The 19,431-nt window shown below is 48.1% G+C and overlaps 1 protein-coding gene across 6 annotated transcripts; it reads left to right on the top strand.

Annotated features, from left to right (window-relative positions):
• The first annotated feature begins 1,114 nt into the window (after positions 1–1,114).
• On the top strand, positions 1,115–7,516 carry ZBTB42 (zinc finger and BTB domain containing 42). 6 transcript variants are annotated; one of them, XM_086892851.1, is made up of 2 exons: positions 1,115–1,339; positions 2,719–7,516. In XM_086892851.1, the coding sequence occupies exon 2, from the start codon at positions 2,733–2,735 to the stop codon at positions 4,158–4,160; it is 1,428 nt and encodes a 475-aa protein (XP_086748977.1). In that variant the 5' UTR covers positions 1,115–1,339; positions 2,719–2,732; the 3' UTR covers positions 4,161–7,516. The 6 variants fall into 6 exon arrangements, with proteins under 6 accessions (XP_086748977.1, XP_086748981.1, XP_086748979.1 ...); XM_086892855.1 differs by having other exon boundaries at positions 1,319–1,576; XM_086892853.1 differs by lacking the exon at positions 1,115–1,339 and adding an exon at positions 1,367–1,535.
• The last annotated feature ends 11,915 nt before the right edge of the window (positions 7,517–19,431 follow it).

Consider the following 19,431-nt stretch of genomic DNA (forward strand, 5'->3'; position numbering starts at 1 on the left):
CCTGTGACAAAGAGCCTTCATATATCAGAGATCCAAATTGAATTAGACTAAATCCAAATTAAGCCTGATGTTTTAAGGTGCTAATGCTACCGTTGCAGAAAAATGTGGGAAAAAAATTGATTCATTAAAAAAAAAAAAAAAAGAAAAAAAAAGAAAAAAGTTGTTATTTTGCAGCTATTACAATCTAGGCAAGGCAGCCTAGAGGAAGGAAAGGGAAAGGAGTTTCCCTGCTGTACTTGTTGGAGGCTAAAGCACAGTCTGGAGGCTCCAGCTGGCACCACGCAGGGCGTTCGCAGGGGAGCTCTGAAGTGCCCCCAGTGCTCCACTACCCCTCCACTCTCCCTTACCCACCAGCACTCTCATATGCATCCCTCAAAAACCTCAACATCCACCTCGGCCCGGAGCCTCACTCCACAGCCCCCTGCCTCCCCTCCCGGCGCTCTGCTGCCCCGAGGCTCTGGGACAAGCCGGAGCAGCGACATCCCCGGAGCAGCGACATCCCCGGAGCAGCGACATCCCCGGGCCGCTTCCAGCGGGGCTCCGGCAGCCGCAGCTTCCCAGCGGCTTCCAGCGGCGCCTGCCGGGTCCCACCGGGGCGGGAACCCCGCGCCCCCTCCTCGCAGGGCGCTCACTTTTGATGCGATTGCAGCTAATTAAAATTTAAAATTCAAATCAACTATCGAAAAGGTCATCTTGAAAAATCCGTCGGCATTTGGTATTTATCAGCTGGCGCGCAACTACACATAAACCCGGGTCTGTGTGTGTGTGTGTGTGTGTGTGTGTGTGTGTGTATGTGCGTGTGTGTGTGTGTGTGTGTGTGTGTGTGTTGGGGGGGAAGCGCCGCGCCCCTCGCCTCATCCCCCCGGCGGGCCCGGCCCCGCGGAGCTCCCGCGGCCGCGCTGCCCCGGCCCCGCGGCACGTCGGGCTGCAGCGGCCGGCCGGGCGCGCCCTGTCCGCGGCGGCGCAGCGGAGTTGGGAGCGGGACGGCGGCGCTGCCAATGCAGCGGCCGGGAGGGGAGGGCGGCAGCAGCAGCAGCAGCGGGAGGAGGAGGAGGAGGAGGAGGAGGAGGAGGAGGCGGCGAGGGGGAGGGCGCAGCCGGCAGCGCGCACCGGCCGGCGGCGGCGGGGCTGGCCGGGGCGGCGGGGCCATTGTGTGCTCCAGACGGGGACACGGCCGCTCGCCACCGCACCCTCGCCCGCACCCGCGGCTCGCGGCAGCGAAAGTATCGCGAGAGCGGCCGGCCAACAACCTGCTCCGCCACAGCCCCGCGCCGCGCCCGCGGAGCGCCCGCGCCGCCGCCGCGCACATGCGGACGCCGAGCGCCGCCGCCGCCCGCCGGTGAGTAACGCGGGGAGAGCCGCGGAGCGGGGAAACGCGGCGGGAACGCGCCGCCACGCCACACCCCGGCGGGGGAAAGTCCTCCCCGCAAAGTTGGGGAGCGCGGCTGTGGAGGGGGGAGATCCCGAAAGCGGCTCCGCGGTGCTTTCCCCCCGCCGGCCCCCCCAGCGCTGCGCGGAGCCGGGCACCGGCGAAGGTCACCGCGGCGGGCTGCGGGGAGCAACTTTGCGGCGGGAGGTGGGGTCCGGGCTGGGGGCTGCTGGTGGCGAGAGTATCGGGGGAGGGGGGGCGGGCTCGGGGCAAGTTTGTGGGATTTAATCGCGGGCTATAAATGGGGCTGCTGGAACTTTAAAAGGCAGCAAGCTGTGGTTGGCTGGTAGCGAGATTTGGAGTAACATATGGCATTAAAAGGCGCACAGCTGGAGGTAGCATTTCCATCGCAGTGAAGTCAGAGCAGCTGACTCTCCAGCTTGCGGTGTAATTAGCAAACCGAGCACTCCTCCTTCCCTCCCTCCTCCTCCCTCCCGCCTGCCTCTCTCTCTCTCTCTCTCTCTCTCTCTCCCCCTCCCTCCCTCCCGCCGCGCCTCGGTCGCGCTCGCACCGCGCTCCCTCCTGCCCGCCCGGCTCCGCGCCCGCGGCCGGCCCCGCCGCGCCCCGCGGAAGGTAAGCGCCCGGCCGCGCCACGCAGCCGGCTGCAGCCTCAGTCCCGCCGGCCTTCCGCCGCTTATTTTCCTCCTTGCCTTTTAATAACTTCGAGGGAAACTTTTTCCTCCCCCTTTTTTATCCCCCCCCCGCCCTTCTCGTGTGCGGGCGCCGGGGCCTCCCCCCCTCCCTGCCCCGTGCCCCCCTCCCCGCAGAGCCGCCGCTCCCCCAGCGCCAGCCGCCGCTGTTTTGTTGTCATTCGGTGCATAACGACTGAGGATAAAGTTTAAATGTGTGTGTGTGCGTGCGTGACGCGGGGAATATGCTTTATTAAAAGATGCCCCAAGTTAGCGTTGCTGGGAAGACAGCCTGGGAGTTGATGCTTTTTTTCTTTTCGGGGGTGTGTGTGCGCTTTCCTCTGCTTAATTTTATTAAAGTGCTTAGTGGGAGAAACAAAGGTTGGAGGGGCTGCTGCTTTACTAGCTTTTGTTTACTTACAATCAAGTTTTTCCTGTTCGGAGCAGGTGCGAAAGGATGAGAAGCATGTTGTGTTGATGTTGTTTTTTTTTTTTTTTCCTCCCCCCCCCCCCCAATAAAACTATTACAGACAATTAACAGTAAATGTTATCTCCAAGGCTGTTTCTTTGGCTTGGGTTACCAAAAAGCCGATCTGTTTGTTACAGCTGCTAGGAGGCTTTAGTTTACAGTAGCATTCAAGTTTTTCCTGTTTTGAACAGGTTATGAAGGAAGAATGGAGTTTCCAGACCATAGCCGCCAGTTGCTGCAGTGTCTGAGTCAGCAGCGTCACCAGGGCTTCCTGTGTGACTGTACTGTTTTAGTTGGAGAAGCTCAATTCAGAGCTCACAGAGCCGTTCTTGCCTCTTGCAGTATGTACTTCCATCTTTTCTACAGGGACCAGTTAGACAAAAGGGATATTGTGCATCTGAACAGTGACATTGTCACAGCCCCTGCCTTCAGCCTGCTGCTCGAATTCATGTACGAGGGAAAGCTGGAATTCAACAGTCTCCCAGTGGAAGATGTGCTGGCTGCGGCGAGCTACCTTCACATGTATGACATTGTGAAAGTCTGCAAGGGCAAGTTGAAAGATAAAGAATTATGTTCGGAAGAGAAGATTAATGATGAGGCGGCTAGTTTGGAGAAAGCGGAGCATTTTCTAGACGCCGGAGTGCCCCTGGTCCACGAGTTTGACCCAGGAAACAAACAAAAATTCAGCGTTGCAGAATACGAGAGAGCAGCAGGCAAAGAAAAGGTCAGCAGTCACCCCGCCTGGTCCTCTGATCATATAAGTGTCAGCTCTGTGCCGACAGAGGCAGAACCGTGCGCCGCAGCAGCTGGAAAAACAAAGGCTAATGTCAATAGTTCCACAGGACCTTTGTCCCAAAGGTCTGTTAACCATCCCCTGGCTTCGAGTGATGTGGACTGTGCGCTGGATTTGTCTTTCAAGCCCGTGCCGGGGAGAGATTCCTTACACCCCTCCTATGTCTTTGGACAGCTGGCTTCCGACAGCCAGCAGCAGGGTACCGAGCCACTTGTTAAAGATGAACAAGACTTGCTGTCAGATCAGGAGGACAGCGAAGCCAGGAGTCCAGAGAGTCAGCATTTTGGGAATTCAGCCAAAAGCCTAGTGACAGGGTTAGGACACATGTTCGCGGGGAATGGCAGCTCTCATGCCCGAGAGGAGGATATAGATCAAGAGCGAGACGAGAGCGAGGACGACATGGATTCGTCGGACATCTCGTCGGGCGTCCTCGTGCCTCCTGGCCATATCTGCATTTGTCCCCTCTGTAGCAAGGTGTTCCCGAGCCCGCACATCCTCCAGCTGCACCTGAGCTCTCACTTCCGTGACAAGGACGGCTCCCGGACGCGCCTGTCCCCCGACGGGTCGGTCCCCACTTGCACCCTCTGCGGAAAGACTTTTTCCTGCATGTACACGCTAAAGAGGCACGAGAGGACTCACTCGGGGGAGAAGCCCTACACCTGCGGCCAGTGTGGGAAGAGCTTCCAGTATTCCCACAACCTCAGCCGCCACGCGGTCGTGCACACCAGGGAGAAACCCCACGGGTGCAAGTGGTGCGAGAGACGCTTCACGCAGTCCGGGGATTTGTACAGACATATCCGCAAATTTCATTGTGGCCTTGTAAAGTCCTTGGTTGTTTGAGATGTGTGACTTTTGTTTTGGTTTTTTTGTTGTTTTTGGGTTTTTTTTAATATCTACAACCCCCCCCCCCCCACCCCAACGTTTTTAAAACAAAACAGGAAGAAAAAAAAAGGCAGCATCTGAATTTTAATTTTGTTTTTCTCCTCCCTTTCCTTTATTTTATTTTGGTGATATTCACTTCAGGTATATGATCTTTAAAAGATGCGGTGGTATACACTCCAGAGGCCTTTTAATGCAATCCTTCCACCTCTCCATCTCCCCCTTTCCACTGCCACTCTCCCTTCCTAGCACAGTCCTTTAGGTCTTCTCTTGTGCACCCATGTTACATTATTAATGTGAAATGATCTTAAGTAATTCTGCAATGATTTAGCATCAGTTTTCACACTGGAAGTACTTGCTTTGTGGTCAGGGTTTTGTTGGTTTGGTTTTTCTTTTTTTTTTTTTTTTTACCTTTTTTTTTTTAAAAAAAACAACATTATCAGCAAATTCTGGAGAAAAATTTGGCTTCCATTAAGCTCCCCAAATGCGCTCTGTGTGTTGCAGAGAAACATCTGAAGAGATGAACTATGATTTAAATACATTTTGGTGTAGAGAAACCTGTCCACACGTTGCAGAGTGGGCAGACTTACTTTGGTTTTATAGAGCTAGATGAGACAATGAATTGGCCCAAATTTTAAAGGGGTTGAGGATTACTGGCTGCATCTTTGGTGCTGGTCATTTTTTATTCTCTTTATTCCATTAATACTGTTCTGCAGTTGGTCCTAAAATCTAAATGAGAAGTTTTTGCCTTGGGACTTGACTTAATTTTTCCCTTCTCACCCATCCTCCTCACTGGGCTGACCTGCAGAAAAGCTGCTTTTGAGCATACAATGTGGATGGAAAAATACTTTCTGTCTGCAGCGTATTCACTCCCAAAATGTTGAAGGATGCACGCTAGGCTATATAAAAAAATTGTATAATATGTGAATATTTTCCTTCCCATATCAAGATCCAGAGGCTGATCCCATTCCCCTTGGAGGGGACAGCAGCTGTAAAGTGGCCAAATACCCCTCCTGATACAAATTCCCTGGAGTTTTGTAGTTCAAGGTAACTCAAGCCTTGTGCATTAGGAGATGCCCTGCTCTCTTGCCTGAAAAGTTTGCTGCCATGCTGAAACCAGCAGCATGAAATTATATTTTATTTTTATGAAGTTGGCAATACCCTCTGAGCCAAATTGTGTGCAATTGCTGGTGTTCCCAAGAGGCAGCATGAGGATGAACCACTGGAGGGAAAGCATGGCCTTTTTCCCCAAGTCCCATCTTTTCAGGGGAAGTTTTTGGGGGTAATTTTTTTTCTTTTTTTTTCTTGTTTGTTTGTAAACTGAGGCTGCCTGTAACTATAGCCAGTTTTACTCCAGATGATTCAGTTTCTTGCCTATTAGATCATCATTTGGTCTGTGCATGTCTGTGGATATCACTTTATTCCCATCCAGTCAAATCACCCATTCAAGGTACACGTACACGGGACTGAAATACAGTAATAATAATAATAATATCTGAGGGGTGTGAATGTCCTTCTGCTGCATTAGCATTGCTTCACCAGCTTTCTTGACACTCCTGGAGTTGTTTGGTAAAACTTAAGCGTGTATTTTAAAATTAATTCGAAGCACTGAGTTAGATTATTTTTAAAAATTGTGCTTAAAATACTGTATTGCATCTTATGAAGAAAAACTTCCCAATGCCTTTCCCCCTCTGGTCCAAAATCTGAGCACTACCTACATAAATAATATGGGATTAACTTTTTTTTAAATAAGTACTTCCTCTTTAAAGAAAATCAGGATATACTTGTTACAGCCTCTTACTATTCATCTCTTAAACTATGAATGTACGTGTAATGTGAAATTTTGCTTTTATTTATAGTTTTGGGGTTTGTTTTCAGTTTAATTTCTCAACTGTAAAATATTTTTGCTGAACCTGTTACATATGAAAGTTGTGGGAGAGTACTGTATCTTGAACATAAGTGGCTTTGGTACTGTGGTCTTATTCTACTTAATCAGTTTTTTTCTTTTTTTTCTCTTTTTTTTATTTTTGCTGTGATTGGAAATAGCACTGAACAAAATCTAGTAAAATTAAGTTATTTTTCTTTCTACTAAAATTAAGTTATTTTTTTTCTCCTGAAGATACTTGATATAGTATTTATTAGATTTTTTTGTTTTGTTTTTGAAGTGGAATTATTACTGTTAATCTATTTCAAAACTAGTTAATTTACACTTTAAATTTTATAACAGTGGGTTTTGCATGTTGAGCAACATGTAAAGAGTTTAATGTAGAGTCAGCATTACTGAAGCTGGTAATCTTAATTTTGCATTCTTGTGACACTTTTGTTTGCATTTCAGTCTTCAATTACTGTTTGTTTTTATTTTTTTTTAGAAGATCATAAAATAGGATGTGCCATAAGAACATCGTTAGCATATGGAGCAGGGAAAAGTTGAAACAAGTTTTTGTCTGATCTTAGTATAGAAATAATTCATTAAACTGATGCTATGAGCATGCTCTGTGCTGCAGTGAATATGGGGCAAAAGTTGTTTTTGTTTTGTTTTTTTTTTTAAATAAGGAAAAAAAAAAAAGACTTTCTCATCCTTGACTACATCATGAACACACTGTTCTCATAGTCTGGTATTTGTGTTCCCACTCCTCATAGCTTGAATTTCTAAAGTAAAGAAATGTTTGCACTTATTTTTGTTCTTAAGGTGACTTTTTTTTGGCTATTTCTCTGTGTGTCTCTTATTTTTAAGTTGCAATAGCTCGGAGCATGTTTTCAAAATGGTTCATGGCTCTACGGAGAAGAACTAAAACATGGCACACTTAACGCTTGTCTCTTCATAAACTATTTCTCTGTGGGGCAGTTGCTGTCTCCATAGGGAACAGTCCTGCTCTGCATTTTAAACACTGGATTTGTCTTCTACTACAAACAAATACTGTGAAGTTAATGTAAAAAAAAAAAAAAAAAATCATTGATATTTTTAATTGTTTTTAATCTTGGTGCAGTTCAGATTAAATATGTATATTTAAAGACACTAATTTTTGTGGGAGAGTTTTATAGTATACAGTATGTAGAAAAGCTATTGGAATGGAATATATTTTATAAAAATGTTCTATCACTGTTTTATAGTGAACTATTTTTCCTTCAGTGTTAGTGTAATACTGTTAGTCTAGATACGACAATCGCAGGAAGAGTGATTCAGGCTACTGTTAGCGCTTAGTTTTGCGTGGAGTTCTGTTTGCAACTGTATCGGTATGTGCTGTACAATGTGACAATCGTGACTAGGATTGTTGTCTTTATAAATTTACATGAAATAAAACGTGCTAGAATTGTAAGCTTGAGCCTTTTCCCCCCTTTAGTGGAAGGGGTGTGGTGTTTGGGATTTTTTATTATGCATTGATAATGATTATCATTAATTAATGCAAGTATTTTATAATTTTCTGTTTTTTAAAAAAAAAATAATTATGATATACTCTAATAATTTCTTTCTTTTTCAGGGCCATCTGGAATTTTAGGCATGTAAGGAGCTGCCGTGTCTCGGTCAGAGCCTGACTGAGCATTTCCTTAGTGACTGGACCTAACCCAGCACCACTTCTGCATTCTGAGCAGGGTTTTTGGGGGCTGTTTGAGGGGGCTCAGCAGCACTCCCTGGGTGCCCCAGGGGGGCTGTGGGGCAGCCCTGCCCCGAGTGATGCTGGTGGCAGCTGCAGGCAGGGGCTGGTGGCCAGGTGACAAACCTGGGAGCATGGGGTGCCGCGGTGTGCAGGGACAGCCTGGCACCCTCGGCTGATCCAGCACTGCTGCTCTGGGCTTCTCTGAAGTGCAGAATCTCCCCCAGCCTTGGGGAGCTGAGCTCTGACCCGCTCCTCTGAGCACCTGCATCAGTCCTTGCTGATTTTAGCAGGAGCTGGGACTGGGAGGAAGAAGGCACGAGCTGTCCGTGCTGGCTGCTGCTGAGGGGAGGGGCAGTAAGCTGGTGGGGAGGTTTGCACCTGTGTCTCGTGTTTCTTAACTATTTGGAAGCAAAAAGATGCTGGCAGAATGGGACTGCCTCAATGTGGTGCTGGTTAAAGGATGAGCAGATTATAGTTAATGCTGGTGTGGAGGCACAGCTATCGCTCCCCTCCTGCTACCACGTAGAGGTTTCTTCACAGTCATCTCAAAATAGGTGGGTATTTCTTGCCTTCAGGCATGTGTCCTTCCTTAGAGATCCTGTGCCTGCATCCCCATCTGTGGGGAGGGCTGAAAGCTGCTGAAGATACGTGGTGATCTGCTGCAATGTGGTGAAGTGTTAAAAACTATAAATATATATATTTTTTAGGGTTTTTTTTAATTTCTACCGCTGAGAGTTGAGTGTCCCTGCAGCTGCTTATTTGTGGCGCTCTGTTTCCAGTCTTTTCTGCTGTTGGGGATGTATGCAAGAACATTCAAGGAGGTTTTATCTCGCCTTGCCCCCCAAAAAATTAAAATTTGCCCAAATCTGAGTGTGGTGCTAGGGAAGGAGGACGCAAAAGGCTTTTCTTTGAGAGAGAGGGTGCTCAGAAAGAAGCAAGCTTGAAGCTAAACCTGGGAGGTGGATGGCTTGCAAACAGGCTATAAATAACCGTGAGTAGATTGAGGAGAGCAGCCCACATCTCCTCTGGCATGGGCATGCTGTGCCCATTTTCTTTGTTGATAGCAATTGCTAATGTGAATTCTGGCACTCCAAATCCCGATGCCTGTTGTTCTGATAACATAATTAAATCTTAGGAATGTGAAATATAAAAAGCTTTGAGAAGAAACCAGGCCACTAAGCGGATACTGGGAAGGGGGGTGTGTAGGCAGTGTATGTACCAAATAAGCAATGGGATCCTGCTCCAGGCAGGATTCCCTGCCTGGCAGCTCATGGCCACATTGGGAGTGATCCTGTGACCTACAGGAAAGGGGGTGAGCCCCCAGGAGCATTGGCTGACAGCCCTTACAGCATGGGATGGGCATCTTCCAGGATTACAGCACGTCATGGGCTCCTTAGGTTGGCAGGGGTCAGCCGTGCCCATGCCAGCAACTTGGGTTCGTGCTGCCCTTGCAAAGCCTGGTTCTCCTTGGGATGAATGTTGGGAAATGGTTTTGTTTATTTTTAGCTTTTGTTTTGAAGTCTTAAGTGCCTTCTGGAAGTGGCCTGGCCTTGATAGGCACAGAGGAGGCTGTGGCTATCCGGGGTACCTGGCTGTGTGTCACCAAATACAGCTGTGCAGCTGAAGACCACAGAGAAATGGCTTTTTCTTGGCTTAGGTGATGGGGTCTGGTTTGGACCAAGTGCCTCCAAAGCATGAGGAGAGTTCATGTTGACCATGTCAAGTGTCCCTGGTGCTGTTGGATTCTATGTTGTGGGGAAGCACTGAGGATGGATCTTATTTATTGCTTAAAATGGTTAAATTCTTGCATGACTTTAATGAGGGAGGTCCCCCATGCGAAGTAGTTGGGGTAGAGGGATCTTTGTATTACTGCCCAGCTGGTTGGCAGCACTGTCACCTTCCAGTTTCTACTGTGCTCGAGGTCAGATCGTGCCATCCTGAGCTTCGCTTGCCCACGAGTGTCTTTCTGCGCCGTTGTGCTGAGCAAGGTGAACAGCAGAACATGAAACAGCAGCTGTTTTCTGAGGGAATCAATGGCAGGTGTGACCCAGCAAAAACAGCCTATGTAGGACAAAGCTGGGCTCAAGTGAAATGGAGTCAAGCCTACAGCGCAGTTGTGTGAAAACGCCTTGTCCTGGGAGGAGAAATCATAAGCGGAGCTGTGAGCGACTACCTGGAGAGCACTTTCTCTCAAATGGTGTTTTGTGCTGGGGAGACCCTGCTGGAAGTGCTGCAGGTTGGGCAGCTTTGTGCAGCGATGTCTCCTAACAATCAGACCAAGGGATCCCAGGTTCTTTACTTTTCAGAGGTGGGATGACATTGCAGAGGGATGCCAAGTGCTTTCCAAGCAGGCACCCTCTGTGTATGTGCTGTAGCCCCTCATTCTTCCTGACATGCTCTTTTCATCCCAATTAAAAAAAAATACATTAAAAAATGCTGTTTAACAGGAGAGTGAGCAAACACCTTTGTTATTGTTACCTGTTTCCTGTTTGTTGTTCTCTTTTGTACAGCTGCTCGCTTCTGTACACAGCTGGCTCCCCTGCCCTTTCAAAATGATCTGTTGCAGAAAACTGAAGTATTTGCCAACCTGGCTCTAAAAGACCCCTCAAACATCAAAAACCCTACAACCTCTCCTAAATCCTTAATATTCTTTCCCCTCCAACACCTCAGCCTCCTCTGTGCCCTACCCCAGCTGGAGGAGCTTGGTACAGGCAGGGATGAAGGCTGATGCTCCCACCAGCAGAGCAACCTGGGCCAGGCAGTGCTGCTGCTGTTTCCCAGAGGCAAAGGATGGGCTCTGGCATCCCAGTGGGTTTTGAAGGCTTTTCCCAAGGGGGTTTTAAACAATATATGTTGTAGATGTCAGGATAGAATTTCTAGGAAATTGATGTTCTCAGTCTTAATAACACAGGAATTTGGGAAAACAGAAGTTCAAATGCCGACCTTATCCACAGGTTACTTATCCCTGGGGATAACTCAGCCCACACACTAGGTACTCTCTGTTCCCCAACCTTCTTTATCTCTCTCTCTCTTCTGTGCTATCCAGGTGGTGTTACGAACCATCTGCTGCAGTGATTCAGCAGAATCCATTTAGCGCTTTCCCAGAGAGGCCGGCATCTGCCAGGCAAGGGGGAGACGGTGGGGAAGCCCGGCACATCTGCCACCGTGTCTGCGAGCGAGGGCCGGGGTCAGCCCCCAGCCTCCCCCCGGGGCAGCTCCTGTGTGACAGCACCGACAGCTTCACCCTCGTCCTCGGGGCTCGTCTGGCTCGGCCCGGGTGGTTAATTATCAAATGGCTGATTTGGCTTTGGGAGGGAAGAAGTTGCCTTGCACTTTGCGATGTTCTGCGGTGTCTGGCCGGCGCTTGGCAGGCGCTGGGCTTTCCTGGCTGGCACAGGATGGGAACGAGACGGTGCCATTTTCGTTCCCAAGGTCATGCTGAGAGTGCTTGGACTGAAAAGCACCAGTGTAAAAAGCTCTCCAAGGTGGGGGCAATAAGGGGATGGATTTCCCTGTGGGGCCATAAGGCAGCTCCAGTCCAGCTGGATTTTGCAAAACAAATGCTGTGCGGGGCAGGAGAGGGACAGAAAGGGGTAATGTCAGTTCTGCCTTGGGTATCACAAATTCCTTGGGGTAAGAATTTGCCTAGGGGTAGGTCTCTGAATGTGAGAATCACTCAAATTTTACTCTGGGATGGGGGGGAAGATGATCTTTCAGATAACACGAGGAATTTCATTAGCAGTGCTGACTTTCCAACCTATTGGTAAGAGTCAAGCAATGCTTGGCAGCCACTGCCAGCAAATACTGAGTCAGTATAAAAAGTAACTACCTGGCAACGTGTTTTCAATGCCTGTATGCATTTGAGCCTCTGGCAGCAAGCATAATGGATCTTGTGTTCAAAAATCCATTGCATCTGTGCAATAGGTTGTGGCAATGAGCACTGAAGGAGGACCAGGAACATTAAATTTCTCATGTACTGGAAGGTGTCTTGAGCTCATGGAGGACCAGTGACATTTTAAGGAGCAGAAGCTGCTCTCTTTCTTGCTCTGTAAATGAAATAAAAATATCTTAGTTTTATAGACTAGAAGTCATCACACTGACTGGGGTTTCAACCCTTCTGATGTCTAATCAGCTGTCAGAAGAAGCTGCTTTCCTTTTAATCATTTCCTCAGAGAGGTTTTAATGCATCTAACAGTTTTGTTTCTGAAAATGTTTTGTAAGCAAGCCCTTTCACCATGTTGCTGTCAAAGGATAGGCACAAAATCCTTGGCACAAGAGGGGAAAAGACCTGGTCTGGGATCTGGTCTGCCCTGCTCCTGGTCAGGGGCAACTTGCTGCTAGTTTTACCTGAGGAATATGTTTCTAACCTGCTTATAGGAGCCTCCTTGGGCAGTCTGTCATGATGCTCACTTCTCCCTTAGCTTAGAAAGCCGTTTTTCTCATCCTAATATCTAGTGCAGGTCATATGCTCTGATGTTTCACCTTTTTAGGTGGATAAAGAGGCAGGCTCTACTGTCAGTGTGATGCCTGAGATGTAAAAATGGTCTGTGTGGGGGACTGACCCAGTTTATAAACTAGACCTGGATGCAGTCTTGGGCAAAGCAGCTGAACAGCAGAATGAGCTTATTCTGAAGCCCCCTAGGTGTTTTATTTCACAGCCAGGAAGATCCAGGGGGCCCCAGGGCCTAAGCTGCAGTCTGTAGGTGGCCAGCATGAGAAACAGGCTGTTGGGTTAGTGCCTGCTCAAGTGCCTTCAGTAAAACATGCAAGGTTAAGGCTGCCTTTGTTCTTCAGGACACTCTTAGGGACTGACCCCTGCTTGGCCAGCAGTAGGCTGTGTTCTTCTGGGCCTTGTCTTAGGCTTTTGCTTAAGGTAGAATTTTGATCTCTTTTTAATGAACACAATTTAAATTTTTCTAGGTGCAGAGGGGAAACCCCAAGTGAGATTGCTTTCCCTTTCTCGTAGCCTTCAAACTGATCATCTAGTTCTGACTTCAGAAATAACCTCATTAGCCTCTTACTAATGAAAGTAATTTCTCTTGCATTAATTCAAAACCAGGGTGTTCAGATAGATCGTGCTAGGAAAAGGGGGACAGGGACCAGGTTACACAGTGGGACTGTAGCCTGTGGTGATGTTGGCAAGTGAATGAGGTAGTGAACGTGAGGGTCCTTCCTGCCTTTGGCCTGGTAAGATCTGAATGCTTCAGCTGGCAAGAGTGTGGTGGAGAAACTCACTTCTGAAGGGAAAAGCATCTGGGGCTGCTGGGGGAGTGCAGAGAAACACCTGCTGCAGGTACCTGTATTTCTTCTCTGCATCAGGCTGATGGAAAGGTGAAGCAGGATTACTCAATCGGTCCTGCTCAGCCATCCCCTGCTCTGGGCAGAACTTTGTCTCCTGGTGCTTCTCCTACACCTGGCAGAAAAACTTTCAGCTCCATGCCTCTCAGGTAGTGTGAGAATTTTCCTTAAGCTCGAGTTTACCCAGGGGATGGAGTTTTGCTTTATGTGTGGAGCAGGTCTGAGGAAGCTCTGTTGAGCCACTCAGCTGAAATCCAATCCTACTTTCAGTGCCATGAAAGTGGAGCACTGAATTCCATTCAGCTCCATGTATCCAGCGGTGGTACAGCCTCAAGCACTTGATGTGGTCTTGTCTGGACCTTTTTGAAGCTGGGGAAGGTAAGGAGATGAAGTCAGTGATGCCATTCAGTGCAATAAGCCTGGGGTAGCAGCACTTGCCCAGGAAGGATCCCCTCCTGCAAGGGCAAGACTTGTCCAGAGAGAGAGAGAGGAGAGCCAGGCTCTGCACCCACTGGATGAGGACAACTTTGGGGAGGTCACAGTCTGAGGTGGCAGACTTGAACACAAAAGGTGTGATCATTTTTGGAGCAAGGGGCAGGGCTCTGACCCTCGTGGTGACAGGGCTGCTGCTTCTTGTTGCTGGTGTAACAGGACTGAGGTGCTCTGGCTCCCAGCAGCCCCAAATTCCAACAGAACAGAGAAGCTGCAATACCTCCAAAAGCTGCATTTAGCTCCTTGCCATCAGCAGAATCAGAAATGTATTTTCCCCTTAAAATTAGGCTAAAAAGTCACCTGTGACTTCCAACAAAAACACCACCTGTTTTATTTGGCTCAGGTTTTTTAAGCCTTGCTACTTGTAAAACCAGAATTTAAAAGATCAGACAACACTGTTCTAGAGTATTTTCAAACATCAGAAGATGACAAAACTTTCTGAGCACTGCTCTGAAGTTGGGTATGAGCACAGTGACTTCCTTGTGGTGTTCACTGTGCCTCTAGTAGCATTCTGGCAAGTTCTTGCAATGATTTGTGTTCACCTTCAAATCAGAAATTCTAGCTTTTTGTTCCATTTATTTCAAACTCAACAAAAAAATGTCAACTGCTTTTGGAATATGGAAACTTAGGAGATTTATCTTGGAAATGATTTTTCGAAACATGCCTTTTTGTGTGTGTTTTTCTCTGTTTACTGGGTCTTCAGGGTATGCAATGTGGCTGTGCACAGCTGATGGAGCACAGGGGAGTGCGGGGAGGTATCAGGAATGTAACTACAAAACCCGAATTTGTCCCCCAGGATGATCTCATGCACAGTCATGATATCTGGATCTCTTAATTCTCCTCTCAAGTTGACATATCTAAAAGCCTTGTTGCTAAAATGTCAGCACCGGGAGTTTCCCTGGGAGAGCCTGTCTCCACATCATGACCTGGCACAAACTCCCTTAGCTTTTACAACTGTGTGGTGTTAAAGGGTTCTATGGAAGGAAAATAGATGTAGTGAGAGCTCTTATTGCATCGCTGGCTTCTGGCACTGCAGCAAAAGCTGACTGATTCAGTCGGTTTCAAAAAAAAAAATGGGTTGAAGTCTGATTTTTTCTTTTTAAGTTGTTTTTGGTTTTTTTTTTCCTCTTTTCTTTAAAATCTGCTAAGGAAAGTATTAGATTGGCAGCCTTTCAGTTAAAAGTCTCCAGGTTTGCCATCCCCGCAGATTCTCAGGTGTGGAGGTATCGAATTGCAGAAAAGAGAAAGTGCCTGGGCTGCTGGCTGTGTCCTGCGAGGCTCAGCCCGGGGGGCCAAACTCCAGCCCAGTGGAGCAGAATTTTGCCCACGAGAGGCTGTGGAACGGGCTCTGGTGTTGCACAAGGTCCGAGCGGGCACCACGGCGTCGCTACCTGCGAGCCTCTCCCTCCTCCTTGTGTACTTTGGAACCCCGAGGGAGGGAGAGCGTGGAATGAGTAAGTCATTGGGAACAGATGTTGCACAGTAGCAGCGAAACAAATATTTTGTGTTTATGCTACTCCCGTTCAAGGATAATGTTAACACCGATGTGTCTGCGTTAACTTGCCCTTTTCTCAGCAGAATCTCAGCAGACCATGGGGATTGGTTGCTAATAAAAGTCTGCTTGGAGCAGGGTGAGTGCTGGGCTCCTGAATATGTGCTTTTGGTTCCTAATTCTGCAAAGTGTGTTGCTTATTCCATTGCTATGTGTCATTTCTTCCCCTGCCTGACCTGTTTGCTCTCCCCCTGTTGCCAGTGGCACTTTGCTTTGCTTTAAGGAGGAAAGGCACTACCCAGAAGGACTCCAAGTTTTTTTTCCCCCCAGGTTTTATTTATTTTTTTTTTCCAATGGAGTTTTTGAGTAAGAAGCAGATACCCTGGTGGGTTTTTTCTTCCTATTTTTTTTTCCCTGAAGAGACCTGCCTATTCCTCTCGAGGCTTTTTCATGTAGATATGATGGGCTTGGGGTGCACAGCTTCCCCAGCATCCCGTTGTTCTCAGCTCAGAAGGCTGGGAAGTGCCTGGCTCCCCAGCCCTGGAGGATATTATCCCTGTGGCAGCATCTGGCTCTTGGCAGGCTCTGTGGGCAGCCACACTGGCAGGGTTTGGAGTTCCCTTTTAGCTTTGCCGTGTGGTAATGTGTCATTTGGCTCTTCAGGCTCCCTTGTTCTCCTGTGTGCCTTTTCTTTTTGACAGACCTCTTAATTCAGAGCTGGTCAATGAGAGTTCTGAGAATGCTCCCTGGAATCGCTATCCATACAGAATTTCTTTTGCTTTGCTGCAAAGACGGTCTTTCGGCAAATCTTTGTTTTATTGTAACAGTAGGGAGAGGGAAAAAAGGCTGATCAAGTTCCTGGTAGCTTGTGGAATCTGTTAGTGTCAGTGGACAGGATAATTTGCTCAGCTGACTGATTATTTACAGTAACCCTACAAGCATTGACTCCCTCCCCAGGAAGGAAGCACCGATGGTTTTAAACAGAAAGAAAAGCCTTTAAACAAACTAAGAGGAAAAGACAAAATGCCAATTCTGCTGCTCCTCTTGAAAATGAGTGGTTTTGGGGACAGACCTCAGCTGAAGTAAATCCCACCTGTCCCTTGGATTGTGTCACTGTGCACTGTTTAAAAACCGTCCCCCAGGGATATTACTGTTATTTTCTCCATGTATGAATGAGCCACTTACAAGGCATAGCTGCTATATTACAATTTCCTAAGAGGTGCTGGCATCTGGAGAGATTACATTCCACCGGCCCTTGGGATGGAAAGAATGAGTTCAAGAACAAAGAATGAAACTCTCACTTCTGCACTCAGAAACTCAATATTCACCAAAGGGTAGAGGCGAGCCAGTTACCGGACCTCGACACTGCCGCTGCTTGGCGCAACCTTCCCCTTTCCTGCCAAAAAACTGGGCTGCACTGAACCATCCATAAACTGAAGCCTAGTACTACTCAGGCTGAACTTGGTGGCTGGGGAGGGGTGGGGGGGAGGAGGAGAAAGAAAAAGAATCCTGTCTGTGGTGAACTTTGCGACACGGCAGTGTGTAGGATTAGCAGCTCTGCGCTCCGGTGTCTATTTGCAGGACTGGCACGGTTCACGCCGTGGTCTTGGCAGCCGCGGCGCAGCCCCGGCACCTTGCTCTGCAGAGACACCTTTCTGGGTGGGAGGAGGATGCTGAGCGCCTGGCTGCCTGCCAGCCCGCGTCGAACCGCCACGCAAATTGCAGTGGAGCTGCAAAAAAAACGGAGATCACCCACTCTGAGCAGTCTGTGCCATCGGCTGTCTGGCAGGATTGATGGTTGTCACTACCGAACGCTGCTGAGCTGGAGCCAAAATCAAATGAGTGGATGTCCTCGTGAGCCTGCTTGGGGGAGAGGGAAAAAAAAAAAAAGCAACTTTAACTAAGAACTTCTTTTCAGTTTAGAAACTGAGCTAAAGAGGCTTGTTCCACTTTATAATAGCTTAGCTGAGAAGAAGGGCTGGGAAACGTTCCTGCTGCATGCAGAATTGGAAGGCCACAGGTTTTCAGCTGTCTTTCCTTGGTACTGATTTGTAGCAGAGGAGACTCTGTGAGGAAGGAGGGAGCATCTCATCTCGTGTTACACTGTCCATAGGATACAGAGGAATGTTTAACCGTGGCCAGCCCTGATCCTGACAGGTGTGGTGTAACATTGATTGTGGCAACAGGGGACAGTTGATATCCTTTAGTGGCTTTCCCTCTTCCCACATGGACAACCAGCCATGGGCATGCTCCAGGTCATGATCATAGCAGTGGCTGATGCATGATGATAATGAAGCAACTTGTTGTAACCTCCTTGGCAAATCACAGAATAGTTTGTGTTGGAAAGTAAAGATCATTCAGTCCAATCCTCCAGCAATGAGCAGGGACATCTTCACAGGATGATAGAATGTTTGGGGTTGGAAGGGACCTTAAAGACCATCTAGTTCCAACACCACTGCCATGGGCAGGGACACCTTCTGCCAGACCAGGTTGTTCAGAACGCCATCTAACCTGGCCTTGCACTCTCCCAGGGATGGGGCAGCTTCAACTTCTCTGGGCAACCTGTTCCAGTGCCTCACTGCCCTCACAGTAAAGAATTTCTTCCCAATATCTAATCTAAACCTGTCCTCTGTCAGCTTATAGCCACACCTCCTGTTTTTCCTATTGCTATGTGCCCTTTTTATCTGATCTTCTACTAGGTCAAGTTGCTCAGAGCCCCATCCCAAATGACCTTCTATGTTTCCCAGAAAAAAAAAGAGGGGATTTGGTTTTCTGAATCTGACTGAGAGGTGTTACCAAAAGAATTTTACAAAAAAACCCCAGTAGAAACACAGTGTTAGAGCCTGGTTTGTCTGTGATGGCTGAATTGAGCCAGATTTACACCAGCAAAGCAGAGGTGAGGCCCTACCCCTGGCATGGGGTCACTTCACCTTTCAGACTCCAAATTGTTCACAGAATGGACAAGAATTATCTGGACCAACATATCCTAAGGGACAAGAACAACTTGGAAAATGGAATGTATTAATCTCTGCTCCTCCACCTCTTGAGAGAGAGGGACAAAAGGAAGGAAAGCAAGCCAAAAAGGAAAGAGATGTGTTTCCTTTTTCTCCTCTCTGTTGGGAAAAAAAAAAGCTCACTCATCTGCTGGTTTCCTCTCTCTTTCCCTCATGTCCTTTGTGTGGTAAGATATGGAAAAGAAAGTGTTTTTCTCAACCATGTCCCAGTTCTCAACTTGTCTCAATCAAGTCCCTCTCGTGGGATGGAGGTGCTGTGGTGCTGCTACTCACTGAACTGAGGGGTGCTTTCCTGACTCTGGTCCCAGGTTCAGCCTGGCTTTGCAAACCCACAGACACCTTCAGCCTGGGGGATCCTTCCATTGCTTCTCTGCTTCAGAGAAAACCATGTCCAAGTGCTGTGTCTATCCCTAGGCAGGCATGTGGAGGATAAACTGGCTGCCTGTTTGTGTCTGGTCAAAGATGTTGCTTGGTTTGGTTCCTTCTCCCGCCCTTTTCCCTGTTAGTCCAATAGTATCTTTATATTAAGCAGCACAAGAGAAGAATAAAGATTTAAGCTCATTTAACCTTGAACACAGCCATTAGTTAAGCAATTAAAATTAAAGGGTGAGTTAATGGGCAGTGTCAAACATTCGGAGAAACATCTGTTGTAATAGAAGTCTGCCTTTTAGTTGATGAATAATTGATCCTCTGTTTGTCAGCACCTAAGCCCAGGCGAGGCAGGAGCACTGGCACTGCCAGAGCATCTCCAGTGCCCCCTCCCCAGGCACAGGCTCCAGGAGAGCAGGAGGACCCAGGCACCACCACTTGGAGGTGCATTAGGAAACCCACCTGCACTGCACCCTCTCTCTGAGGCTGTCCCCACTGGGTCTCTTGCTTAGCTGGGATCAGATGTGTTACTTCAGGTCTAGAGGAATCAATGGTCTATTTTTAAGTCTTTATTAATGCATGTGTGGTTGGATACAGTGTCTGGACACCCTTAGCCAGGGACGTAGATGACTCAAACCGCTTTGAATTGAATCACTGAGTTAAATTTACTTGCTTTTTGGCAAGCAGTGGATGTGAGGGAACGTCTTCACTAATGCATTGAGGACAGTACTGTAAATATTACCCAGAGTTTGAGGGGTGAAGAGCAGAAAGCATTTGTCTCTTGGCCGTGGTAGACCCAGTATTGCTGAAAACACTTCTGCAGTATTGCCATCTCCCACAGACATCCCTCTCTCCCTAGAATGGAGAACAGCAGAAGATATTTGGGTGAAATCTTGTGTCCTGCGAGATGGAGGAGAGCTCTGCTATTGCCAGCAGCAGGGTGCCCTTGGTGCCTGGTCCTGCACACCCAC

Source organism: Cyanistes caeruleus, chromosome 6, assembly GCF_971803275.1.
Source record: "Cyanistes caeruleus chromosome 6, bCyaCae1.hap1.1, whole genome shotgun sequence".
Taxonomy (NCBI): domain Eukaryota; kingdom Metazoa; phylum Chordata; class Aves; order Passeriformes; family Paridae; genus Cyanistes; species Cyanistes caeruleus.

Coding starts and splice junctions, on each gene's coding strand:
- ZBTB42 (XM_086892851.1), top strand. CDS start 2,733: ATGGAGTTTCCAGACCATAGCCGCCAGTTGCTGCAGTGTCTGAGTCAG.